The 13433-nt window shown below is 43.9% G+C and overlaps 1 protein-coding gene across 2 annotated transcripts in view; it reads right to left on the bottom strand.

Moving 5' to 3' along the window:
* WWC1 (WW and C2 domain containing 1) overlaps positions 1 to 13433 on the bottom strand; it is a 289547-nt gene that overhangs the window by 207147 nt on the left and 68967 nt on the right. Inside the window, exon 1 of one of the 2 annotated variants that reach the window (XM_083181880.1) lies at positions 11169 to 12010. The exons of the other annotated variant lie outside the window; for it this stretch is intronic. Coding sequence (XP_083038006.1) covers positions 11169 to 11287 — 119 coding nt within the window. The 5' untranslated portion in view covers positions 11288 to 12010. Of the gene's footprint in view, positions 1 to 11168; positions 12011 to 13433 lie in introns of those variants that run through there. 2 annotated transcript variants of the gene reach the window in all.

The raw sequence follows: 13433 nt of genomic DNA, 5'->3' as shown, positions 1-13433 counted from the left end.
AGAATGTGTGCATGTCGGAATCCCTGGACGACTCATATCACAAACGTGAAAGACTCCTCCAACGTGCTCTGTTTGGAACTCACAGCTACGGTGGTGATTAATTGCTACCGCTATCCATGCAAGTTACAATTCATACATACTTGCCTACTTTTGAAAACTAGTTTCAGGGAGATTATAGTTGGCAGTAGAATTTTGCACAGCGCCCCATTAAGGGGCGTGTCATGCATCACCCAGAGGGCGTGGCTAGTTTCATATATGTGCTGAAATGCGTGTTGCGAGATATTTCTAGATAACATTAGTAACTATACACGTTGGGAAATGTACCATAAATTTCAAGTGCATACATCTCTGATTTTTTTTTTTTGTTTTCCCAGAAAAGGTCAAAGCTGCATAAGGTGGGTTAGGAGAAATCAGGGAGATTTCTAGTCTCTTCAGGGAGAGAGGGACATTGCTCCTATTTCAGGGAGTGTAATACCCCTTTTACATCGCCGCAAAAACCCGGGTCAGTGGCGGGTCAGACCCAGGTCAGTGGCTGTGTAAATCAGTCACCCCGTGTCTTTTTACACAGGACTTCTACCCAGGTCCTGACCTGGGTAGAACACGGCTAGGAACCTGGGTAGAGGGCAGTGTAAAGGGGTACGCCGAGTCATCTGACCCGCCTCCTGTTTACATCAATGGGGGACATCCAACCTGCGGACCGCAGCGTACACCAGTTGAATGGAGGGTCACACACAGCCTCCACTGCTGTCTGCTGTACTCTGCCTGTGTATAGCATCCATTCATTCCCAAAAGACGGCTGGGGGCAGCCCAGCAGCTTACCTTGGTGCTGGGCTGCCCCCAGCACGGCGATCGGCAGTCCCAACGGGGATGACCACGGTCCTGGCGCTTGGAGATGATGTAATCTCCAAGAGCCACCTCCGTCTACACTACGGGTAGGCACCGCAGTGTCAATGGGGTAAATTCCAGATCCAACCCGGCTTGGATCCTTTTTCCAAATGCCGGGTTGGATATGGGATTTTTGGTGTAAAAGGGGTATAAGTAACTATGCATACATAGCAGGGATAATTATATTCAAAATGAAAATATATTTTGCAGTACAGACAGATAGTAATTGAAGAAGTACGAAATGGTAGGAAAATGCCAGACAGGCAGGTATGTGGCTGACTTTTGTCCAAGATTAGCAAATTGAACATATTTTTGGAAAAGGGAACATATGCACCTTTTTAATAGTAATGAACACGAATCAGCAGCAGCAAAAGCTGACATGATGTATTACATTTGCCTCACTTCAGCTCAATTGCTGTGGGAGAAGCACTGAATTTCATTTTATACCCCCAGCAGACAGAACCTGTGGTCAACAAGTCCACATACCACTGTAGGCTATGCCAAGAATGTACAAATCCTTTGCAGAGCTGGACTAATCATTCATTCAGACCATAAAAAGAAAACAACTTGGTTAACCATTTATCAGCCCAACGCATTCCTTAGGCAATATGCCATGGAGAAATAAAAGAATCAAAACGCCAGTGCAAAAAAAGGGACTCTCCTAAAACATGTTACACAATGTACCATAAGTACAAAGCAATACTTGTGTGGTTGAAAACATGATTACACTGAAGATCAGGGCTGTGTATTTCTTTAGAAGCACAATTTGGCCAACACCAAAAGGCTCTCCTTAAGGTGCCCACACACAGTGTGATTCTCGCATGCAATTTTAACTTTTTGTTCAAGTGCAACGCATCTAGTTCAAACCGCACGCTGTGTAGGAAATCACATGCGATATATACTAATACATACTGTAGTCTAGTACAAGAAGCACAGTGTATAAAGTTCAAATCGCAAAGCCCTAAAGTACAAATTTCATAGCATAAATAGTATAGCTCAAATTGCACCTAGCACTCATCTCACCGCGTGTGGGCACCATTAGGACTGGTACACTCACAGTAGAAATATTTCACAATGATTTCCTGGCTGGGAAAGTTTAGAAGACCAATGCTATTTATTAATAATTGCAGCACTGATTATTATCCGTCCATTTTATATATATATATATATATATATATATATATATATATATATATATATATATATTTATTTTTTATATATTTTTACATGATTATCTCCGCTATGTACTAACAATAACTTCCTGGTACAATAGAGTGGTCTTTCATGTATTTCAAAAGACTTCACAATTTCTTGCACTGCATATGCGCACAGTATTATATTCCAAAAATCTTCACTGGTGGTCGGAGGGCCTTGGGAGAGGGACTGAATGATCCCTCTCTACCAAAAATCCATACATAGGCTCAAAATGGCATCTAAGCATGGCGCTTATCTTCAGAATAAAGGTCTGAAAAGCGACACTTTTTAGAGCATAGTACATTGGGGTCAGACTGCAGTCCCCACTGAGATGGAGGACTGTGACCTGAAGAGTTAACTAGCCTTCTGAAATATATTTCTGCATCTGGCTATTGTTATATAGCTCCCATGATCAACCCTTTGAATGCCAACATCTTTGTGAGAGATATCCGCTAAAAATGACAGCGTTGCTCACATTTGTTATAGCAATTCAAATAAAAAATGTTGTGTCAAAAAATGTATGTCCTATAAAAGGTAAATATTACAGGTCATTATGATGAATTCAAATGTTTCTATGGTAATGTTCACACCTATTGTGACAAATTCACTTGGCACTAAAAAAGGATAATATGCTGAAACATGACTTCAAGTTTAAATCCAACAATACAGACTTTGGATGACCATATAATGCTTCATACAGCTGGCAATAAGCCTCTCATATCAAATCTTGAATTGCACTGTCAGTTTAGAAAATGCACAGCTGTACCCCGCATGGCTGGGCAATAGCGGCCCTCCAGCTGTGGATGCACATCCCAGCATGCCTTGCATCAGTTTCAGCATGGCCACATAGCAAAACGAATGCAAAGCATCCTGGGATGTGTAGTTCATCAACAGCTAGAGGGCCACTATTGCCCAGCCCTGCATGCCTCCACCTGTCCTGCTCTTCCATTGATAGTAGGTATCCCCCAACACTTTGTGTTTGGCCCTCCTCTATCTCTACATGTCCTCTCTGGGTGAGCTCATTTGCTCACTCGACTTCCATCTCTTCCATCTATGCTGATAATACTGAAATCTACCGATCCTTTCCTGATCTCTTTCCCTCTATCCTCACTCATATCTCCAACTGTCTCTGCGATATCTACTCTTGGATGAACCAGGGCTTTTTTAGACTTAAAATATCAAAGACTAAGCTGACCTCTTCCCACCCTCCTGCATAAAATCCAACCAACTCTCAACCTATCCTTCTGTTTATGCTCACTACTTCTCCTTCTGTGTCACCCCTGTCTGTCTAACCCTCCCCTTTAGACTGTAAGCTCTCACGAGCAGGGCCCTCTCTCCCCATGTGCCTTTCTTAGAATATATAAACATCCGCCACCCTGATGATTGCTTCAGTGTCCTGTCCCCTGATGCAACTATCCATATTTACCTAAATTGTCTTGTACTGTAATCTGGTTTTGCTCAATTGTGTATTGTTAGGCACTGAGGAACCTTTGTGGCGCCATATTAATGAATGATAATAATAATAATAATAAGCAAGTATGTCCTTTTCTCACCTACTCTAAAGCTATAAGAAGCCTTAAGGCCTTAATACACTAGTACAATTTGGGTTGATTTCACCCAACCCCGATAAATCGGGCTGAGAAATCGGCCCAAATTGGATGTGTTTGGGCCCTGGAGATTGAGGGGGAAATTTACTAAAGGAAATTTGTAAAAAATAGGTGTATTTGTATCCAGAAATACACTTATTTTTGACATTTACTATCTCGAAAATACGGAAATTCGTATTCGTATTGATGTGCTATCAATATGAATTGCCGTATTTTCGGGATAGTAAATGTAAAAAATAAGTGTATTTCTGGATACAAATACACCTATTTTTTACAAATTTCCTTTAGTAAATTTCCTCCTTAACGTCCTGCACATAAAATCTATCGGATCGGACCCATCAGTAGCACATAGCTGCAAAAGCGGATGCTTTTTGGGTCCAATTCTGTAGGAGTGCGCCAGCAGTGAAGCACCTATGTGCAGGTACATCCAGCGGGGCTGACAGGCTGAGCACCTCGGGGAGCAGCGGTGGGTGCCTGGCTGCACTGAGCGCCCAGGGGTAGGGGTGACCGTGCAGCAGTGGGTCTTGGGAAGCGCTGGGCGGCCAGCGGCAGTAAGATTTTTTTTTTTTTTTAATTCAAGACTGGCCGGCTGTTGACTGGCTGAGAGTGCTCTCTGTCTTTTAAATTTAATTTGTAAATAATCCTGCCGCTGACCGTCCGGCACCTGCCGCTCAGTGCTTCCCAACACTGCCCGCCCACCGCAGCCTGGTCACCCCCGGGCACATCAATGCCAAATTGCAACTGAGCTCTCCCAGGGAGCTGCCAGGGGAAATTGGGTCTGACTTGTACTTAGGACAAGTCGGACTAGTGGATGGGGGATTTTATTAGGACACTTGCATGTTTTTGTATGTCTGACAAATGGCAGACAGACCCTAACCTTGTGTATATAAATATGCCTCTGTATATTATATGAATCTCAGGCTTACCGTAAACCACATTCTTTAGCACTTGAAATAAAACTAGTTCTCTACATTGTTAGAAGCAATACAGCAGTATAGACTACTGCACACAACATTTATACAAGATGACTTCAGTGCTGTTTTATTGGACACTAAAACACATAATTAAAATTCTCTTATCTGTGACATAATTAAAAAAGAATTTCATAACTACGCTTTAATAAGGATAGACAATGCTCGCCATACACTACACCAACTTTCATCCAAGTACTTGGTTGGGTGGACTGAAAATCTGGTAATGTATGGGAGCAGATGACAATCAGCAATTTTCTCACAAACCCAGGAAAAAGGACAAAAACATTAAAATTGATTAAAATAAACAGATTAAACAACAGTACCTTGTCTGAGCAACAGTTTTTGTCAGTTTCCAGATTTTAACAGCCATCCAGTAGCAGATTTTTATTCCATACAACCAAGTAGATAATTGGTCTAGTGTACGGCCAGCGCAAGCGTAGTGGCATGTAAGTATTTTATGTGTTATTGGGGCAGATATATTCTCCCAAAATAAATGCAATGGGGGTGAAATACACAGAATGGAGCAGGGTTCCCGGAAATAGTTTGACAACCTTGCTACAGGTGCATAAAAAAGTAGTAAAACAACATTTATTAAAATGAAATAAAAATGACAACCATTTGGCAACAATGACATCCAGACAACTTCATAGTTAGTGCAAAAGTGCATGGGTCGCACAATAAGGTGGAGCTGCACACAAACGGGATATCCGGCTTCAGGAAGTGCTGGTGCATGTGAAGTGCAGGGTGGCGGACGGGGGCCCGACAGTCGGGATCCTGACAGGCATTTACCCAACGTCGGGATCCCGACTGTCAAAACACCGACAGCCGGTTTCCCGACGGCCACCTGCTATTTTCCCTTGTGGTGGTCCACGACCCCCATAGAGGGAGAATAGAATAGGTGGCTCGCCATGTACTAACAGGTTCCCAAACTGTGTGACGCAGCTCCCTGGAGTGCCTCCGGACACTTGCAGGGGTGCCACAGGTTGGTGGTTCTGGACCTATTAAAATTATTTACAAAACCGGTGCTGGTGGAAGCCAATACACACAAAACACAATCTCCTTAATTTATATTTGTGTCTACATTTTTTTGGCCTAGGGTTGCCTCAAAAATTTAAAGTTAAGGAACCCCATACCTATTTTTAACAACAACAAAAAATCTCCACTTCCCATAGAGGTCTGTAATCAACAGCTTCTCGGCTGCTTTGTTATGTAACTGGCTGGTTGTGGCAAAGTGCCACGGATACTGTGCAGGAGCACCCACAGGAAAACCTGTCGCAGTATACACATTACCTATAAGATGCACAGTCTGTGGCAGTCAGTCTGGTACAGGTCTCAAACAAAATGATAGAACACACCCCACCCAAATGTAACTCTCTCTGCACATGTTACATCTGTCCCACCTGCAGTGCACATGGTTTTGACCGTTTTGAGAAAAAAATTGTACTGCGATCAGATCTGAATAAGGGCCACTATGCATTGTGGCCCAGCAGACTGAGGAAGCTCTACACAAACTAGACACAGCTAGAGAGTGTGGCTTGTAAGCGGCCTCTAATGTGTCACTGTTTCTGGGTACAGCAAGCACCGGTGTCTTCAGAACTTCAAATAAGCAAATGATAGGTACCTTTTGCACAGAGTGGGAAGTAATTTACTCAAATACCCCTTGGGCATTATTGTCAGCGCTAACATAACATAAGTAGGCTATGAAAGGAGGAAGTAGACTAATGGGAACACTATTAACAAACAAGCAGGTTCCTACAATATAGAATTGGAAAAAAGGATTCCCAATAACATTTAATATACAATGGTGGTGTTTGAATAAACCCTGGTCAAAGTTCTGATACTTGTTTACTGTGTTACAGACTGGAATGCCCCCCGGTGATATGACCTAATAAAAGAGTTTTGTCAATCACGCCCAAAGCAGTGAAACAGCCCAGTTATGCAATATTTCACATAGTTACTCACTGAGTCAAACATCTATAACATAAAGGAAATTGTTTGCTTCAGTCAGGAAGAATTGATTAAATGAAGTTAAAGAGGCATTAGAAACTCCTGAGTATACACTGTTACATAATGTCCTCAAAGGATGAGGTACTGTGACATTCTTGTGATAATGAGATATATTCCTCCACGGGCATACACCTCCAAATCTGGCACAATTCTGTATAGAGACCTAACATGTAGTTCTATATCTAATGAATTCATTAAGAGACGGATAAACTTAAAAAAAATAAGAAACCTATTTTACCATGGGACATAATCTATTTTAGTATTTAAAAAGCCGTAATGTTAGTTGGTACTTGTTTCCTATCTGGGCGCCCAGGTTTTCTACGTACGGCACCGTAATGAAATCGGATCTCATCGCATCGTACACATACACGATATTGAACGATGCGATGCGATGCGATCAGATTCGATTTCCCATAGGAAACAATGTGAAATGGCTCAATTTAGCCAAATTATCATAGGAACAATAGTAAATGGACCAAAAACACCCCATAACATTGAAATGTCCCCCCAAAAGTAGTTGACGCCACCCCGCCATCAACGTGAACCCGAAGCGTGGCGAGCGCAGCGAGGCCGCGAGGGGCGGCGGTACGCGTCCTCCGACCTTTTCATGCCCTACTATCCACTAGGGCGTGGAGTGAGAATAGAATAGTGTGGCGATACCTTCACAGTTATACGCGTCCTCTCGCGGGCTTCCCAGGTGTCCATGGCGACGCGGACACCTGGGAAGCCCGCGAAGGGACGCGTTTACCTGTGAAGGTATCCGCGTCCGCTCGCCACGCTTCGGGCTCGGTGGCTCGCTGCGCTCGCCACACTATTCTATTCTCACTCCACGCCCTAGTGGATAGTAGGGCATGAAAAGGTCGGAGGACGCGTACCGCCGCCCCTCGCGGGCTCACTGCGCTCGCCACGCTTCGGGTTCACGTTGATGGCGGGGTGGCGTCAACTACTTTTGGGGGGACATTTCAATGTTCAGGGGTGTTTTTGGCCCATTTACTATTGTTCCTATGATAATTTGGCTAAATTGAGCCATTTACCATTGTTTCCTATGGGAAATCGAATCGGATCGCATCGCATCGTTCAATATCGTGTATGTGTACGATGCGATGCGATCAGATTTCTCTACGGAGAATAGCATGGTGCGCAATTAACTTAGCGGGCGCCCAGATAGGAAACAAGTACCTGTTAGTTTACCCGCTGTGCCACTGTTATACTATTTATAGATGGTAAAAGTCCCATTGCCAACAATGAGAACACAGCATCAGCCTTTCCAGATTCATTGTTGAGTCCCCGCTGGATTAATATGTAATGCCCATGTATAAGGATCATAATTTAAGGGTATGGATCTAGGTTGACAGTCAATAAGTCGACACTATAAAATAGTATTACCCGTCCCCTGCTCTGTACATGCAGTAGCTGACAATATTGGCAGATTGAGCTGCATGTACAGAGCTGCTAAAGATATTAGGTGTACACACTAGCTGGTTTTCACGAGGTATCATTAATGATATCAGTATCATGCATATCATTAACGATATATCACTTAGTGTGTACCCAGCTTAACACATAAATTTGTGACTGAAAACTTAAATTCACATAAGAGAAATGTGACTTGTTCTTCACACTACTAACCATTCTTATTGCTATATCATCATCATCATCCTTTATTTATATGGTGCCACAAGGGATCCACAGCACCCAATCACAGAGTTCATAATAAGAAGTGGGTTTGGTGAAGAAGTGGGTCTTGAGAGCCCGTTTGATTTTATTTGAAGAAGTGGAGAGTCTGAAGGGGAGAGGTAGAGAATTCCAGAGGTAGAGAGCAGCCTATGAGAAGTATTGGAGGTAGGAGTAGGAGGAAGTAATCAGTTGGCAGGAGAGGCAGTGTGCATTAGCAGAGCGGAGAGGACGGGTGGGAGTGTACAGGCAGATAAGGTCAGCGATGTAATTGAGAGAGGAGTGTGCAAAGCTTGAATTAGATTCTGAAAGGGAAGGGTAGCCAATGAAGGGCTTCAGAAGGGGGAGGTGGATGTTGTGTGTTTGGTGAGGAAGATGAGCTGTACATTGAGCATAGATTGGAGTGGAGAGAAAGATTTGTCAGGGATTCCACATAGAAGGAGATTACAGTAGTCCAGTCTGGAGATGACCAGAGAGTGGATAAGGGCATGGTACAATCCTGGGTGAGAAAAAGTCTGATCCTGGAAATATTTTTTGAGATGAAATTGTAACAGAAATGTAAACAGAAGGCTACTCTCCTGCAGAAGGCTAATGGGGCCCACACACGGGGAGATGTGCATACTTAGCGATGCTAGACAGCTCAGAATACAGTGCTGCACTGCGTTGTGACGCTGAGCAATCTGTCAGGGCCAGTGTTCTCAATGAGAACACTGGCCCTGACACTGGCGATTATAGTTTTATCCAGCACACTGTATATTAATCACCAGGTGATAGCGATGGTCGAGGCCACGCATCACTATCGCTATGGCCCCTACACATGGAGCGATGTAAGGGGCTTTTTCTCAGCGATCTAGAGAGATTGCTTAAAAATGCCCGGAAATCGCTACACGTGTAGGCACCAGAAGGGGAGCTGCAGATAGCAGTCCCCATTATTATCAATTGAGATTACAATCTGCCTCTTATGTATCAAACTAGAAATTTGGCCACATTAGTTGACACCATCATTAGGAGTGTCAACTAATGTGGCCAAATTTCTAGTTTGATACATAAGAGGCAGATTGTAATCTCAATTGTTAATGTGTTGGCTAAATGTACAATGGAGCAAACAGCTAAATTCAGTTACAATGGAGATGAAATAAATAGATTTTATGATACATAAAAGCCATTGATACTGTAGGACCAGGTTTCTGTGCTTGACCACATTAGCTATACAGTGACTGCACCATCATGTTAGAAAAAGATACATTGAAACATTATTTATCATACATATGTTTGGTTACTTAAAACATCTGAGCCATTCTATTTTTAACTTCTCATAATAGTTTTAAAGTGACTATTTGGATAAGCATTATTGAGCTACTTGAAATTTACTAAGATGTGAAATACACTTCACAGGTTATGTTGCTATGGGCAACCAATCAGAAGCTACTTCTTATTTACCACCCTAGGAGATAGTAGACAGGATGTGATTGGTTGCCCATGGCAACATGACCTGTGAAATGTATTTCACATCTTAGTAAATTTCACCCCCGGTGTCTGTGGTGCTTCATAAGAAGTAGTATATAATAGTCAGAATGTCATTTGACAGATCATAATTACTTTAAAGTGTAAATGTATGAATAAATAAGACTAGTTAGTAGGAGGACATGGGCCAAGGAAAGATCAACTTAAATAGTTGTGGTGCGTTACTTAGGATTTGCATGCAATCTGTTTAACAGAATTCAATTCCATAAATATCATTAAATCTCACTATGGGTCAGACTGCCCAAATATGCTTCTCATGCTGTGTGCCAATAGCTGTCCGTTATCAAATATAAATCTGCATGTGTACATATTTTTGATTCCTATAGCTTGTGGAGCGGTCTACAATGGTAAACGCATGGACGCCATTTTATTGTATAAAAGTTCATAATTAAGACAAAATATGGTTATCTAGAAATCTACATTGATAAAACCACCCTGGCCACATGACAGATATAATATGCATGCATTAAGATCTTTTATATTTGTGCATACAATTATTACTAATAGCATCTTTAGTCATTGGTTTACATAAGACAATATTAATAGAACACAAAGCCTATAAACATACAACAGTAGTCAACGTGCATCCAATAGGTGGAGAGCAGATAAGATTTGGGGTAAATCCAACCATCTGGCTAAAAATAAAAAAAATACATTTGATGATCACCTCAGTCACACCCCCTGGTCACATCCTGTATTGATTATGGAAAATGTTCTGATTGGCAATAGGTATACGGTGATTACAGCAAATGTGAACGAGCTAATAGTGGATCGATATAATGCAAAATAATGCGTCCAGAAAACGTTAAATGTTGGGTTCCTGCAACTTCCCTGTGTATAATGTACAATATGATATGGCCAACAATGGTGTTTATTAGAATTGCACTTGTAAATAAACTTGCAAATATGAAACAGACCTTGACACTGATCGCACAATCAGCACTTGTGCACAAATCACCCTATCTATAGGGATCTTAATATCACAAGAAACTAAATCCCAGACACCGGGCACACAGGATAATTAATGCAGACATGTTAAATGGGTGAAAAGCAGCATCCGATGCAACCGGTACACACTGCGCCCACTAGCTACCCGGCGCCTAGTACAGCAGCAGCAGCAGCAGCCAGACCATCACTGTACTCACACAGCAGCTGTGCCGGCTGCTCTCTGCTAGCCCTCCGCTACAGTAGCTATGTACATTGTTTGTATGCAGGGTACAGTGCAGTGTGTGTGCGGGGATAGGGGGGGCAGCAGTACTGCCGGGGCGCCGCCGATAGTGTACCAGATGTCCCCTGGCTGTACCTGTCTCTCGGGTCTATCCAGCTGGTGGTCCTGTTGCTGTGATCAATGTAATAGACTTTGCCGTCCGCGTCCGTGGCCTGCTCCCAGCCCTCTGGCAGGGGTAACTCCTTCCGTAGCATCTCCGGAGCGGGTTATATCCCCCATAAAGTCCCCCAGAGGCAGCGCTGAGGAGTCCGTGTGGCCGGCGGAGGGGGGGCAGATGATCAGGGACCCCCCCTACACGCCGCACTCGGGCGATTCCCCACCAGGAAAGTTGCTCTGGGCGATCAACAAGTGCGCGGCGGCGGCGGGGGAGCGGGAGGGCTGCATGTCCCTGGGTGCCCAGCTGTCCATCCCCGGCCACGGGGGCCGAGCAGTGCCTCCAGCCAGCGGGTGTCACCACACGTGGGCTCCCCTGATGCCAGTCACCCCCGAGCCTGCTCCGGGCAACGCGATAACTCTCCGGTTACTAGGAAGCTGCGGGACGCGATGCCCGTGCGGTGTCCTCCATGTCCCCAGCGCCGTGTACTGTGTGTAGGCTTTGGCCGGTGACCGGGCTCCGCTGCTGCACCAGGGGGGGACACACCAGGGACCGCAGTGTTGGTATAGGGACTTCTGGGCCGGTGCCTTAAAGGGGACGCGCAGAGCAGCTTCTGCCCCGTGATCTCCCGGCGCTCACTGTCTCCCCGCTGCTGCCGCTCTGACACTCCGGCGCTACGTCATCCAGGTGATTACTGTAATACAGGTAATAGAGCTGCACAGCGGGGCGCTACTGTAACACAGGTAATAGAGCTCCACGGCATGGCGCTACTGTAATACAGGTAATAGTCCTGCACGCACAGGGCTCCTGTAAATGGCAGAATAGTGAGGCACATGACACAGATGGTGGTTCCCCCACCTCCCCCTTCTTCCCTCTCTTTCTCTCTGTAGGATGAGGCATGCTCAGCGCACACACACAGCACAGCAGCCAGGGCTCACACTGTGTATTATCATAGTATCTGGGAGATTCAGGGCACCAGCTGCTGTATAAACATACAGAATAGATAAGGTGCCATAAAAACTAGAGCATTACCTGGAGATTGTCAAAACACTATGCTTATAGCTGCATTAGCTTTATTAGTCCTTGCCTTAGTGTAATTATAAGAATGTAATTAGTATTTCTATACATCATTTTTTGGTGGTGGGGGTACACATGAGAGCAGTGGGAGGCTGTAATCTCAACTTCTCATGTCCCTGGTGAAAGTTATTACACAGGCATCCCCCCGGACAAGACACCCCCCGAACCGGACACTTCAAGCTCCGGGGTCTTGTCCGGGTCCAGTTTTCACCCAGCATGTGCACTGTTTATCACAAACTGTCACATTTAAGAAATGCACAGGTGACCTGGAAATAGTCACCTGTGCGGGTTCTTGAAGACCAAGTTTCAGAACCTGTGCATTATACAAAAGTTAAAACAATGTGGATGATTCTGACAGATGCCAGGTGCTCTTCACACATGGTCTAATGTGCACCCAATTCTTTATAATGTTTTGTTTATGTTATATTTTATTTATAAAATACATTTAGCATAAGTAAATGTTGAGTCTGGTGCTGTAAAACAAAGTGTCTGTAGCAATAAAATGATATAGTTCACTAGAATAGCTATTTTGAATAATAATAGCAAATGGTAGCACTAAACTTAAAAACTTGGTAGAACAGGCCTGATCAAAAATCATATAAAGTGTGAGTAATTAACTGGCCAATTTTCACTCATAGGGGAAATTTACTAAGATCCTGAAGTACTGTCGATGCCGGGTATGAATTTATACGACCAGCATCGGTTGTATTTCACGGAAAATCAGATTAGAAAATCAGATTAGTAAATCTTCCCTATTTACAGATTCGTATTAGCCCGATGGTGTAGGCAGCCATATGCCTTCGTATTTGGCGGGCAAAAATACGGTCACTAAATAAAAATAGGAGTCGGCAGTTTGCAGGAATCAGTCAAATGGCGTGGGGTCCCAGGGTAGTTGGCAGTAGGCTGATAGCAATGGAGTAAGAGAAAGAGTTAACTATTGGGTTCTGCTTTGGAACTATGAGTCCCAGCAAGCCTCCCCTGCATACTGGGACTTGAAGAACCACAAGTCCCAGTATGCGGGACATTAATGACCATGCTAGGACTCTTCATTCCACAGCAGGACCAATAGCCCCCAAAAAAAGACACTGACACCCCAGAATAGTAACATTTTAATACAAAACCACCACCACCACACCCCCCCACCCCCGTATATAGAGATACTCACCAAC

Source organism: Crinia signifera, chromosome 4, assembly GCF_055691185.1.
Source record: "Crinia signifera chromosome 4, ASM5569118v1, whole genome shotgun sequence".
In the NCBI taxonomy this organism is placed as follows: domain Eukaryota; kingdom Metazoa; phylum Chordata; class Amphibia; order Anura; family Myobatrachidae; genus Crinia; species Crinia signifera.
The sequence above is the reverse complement of the archived record's forward strand: the minus strand, read 5'-3'. Positions and strand labels throughout refer to the sequence as shown.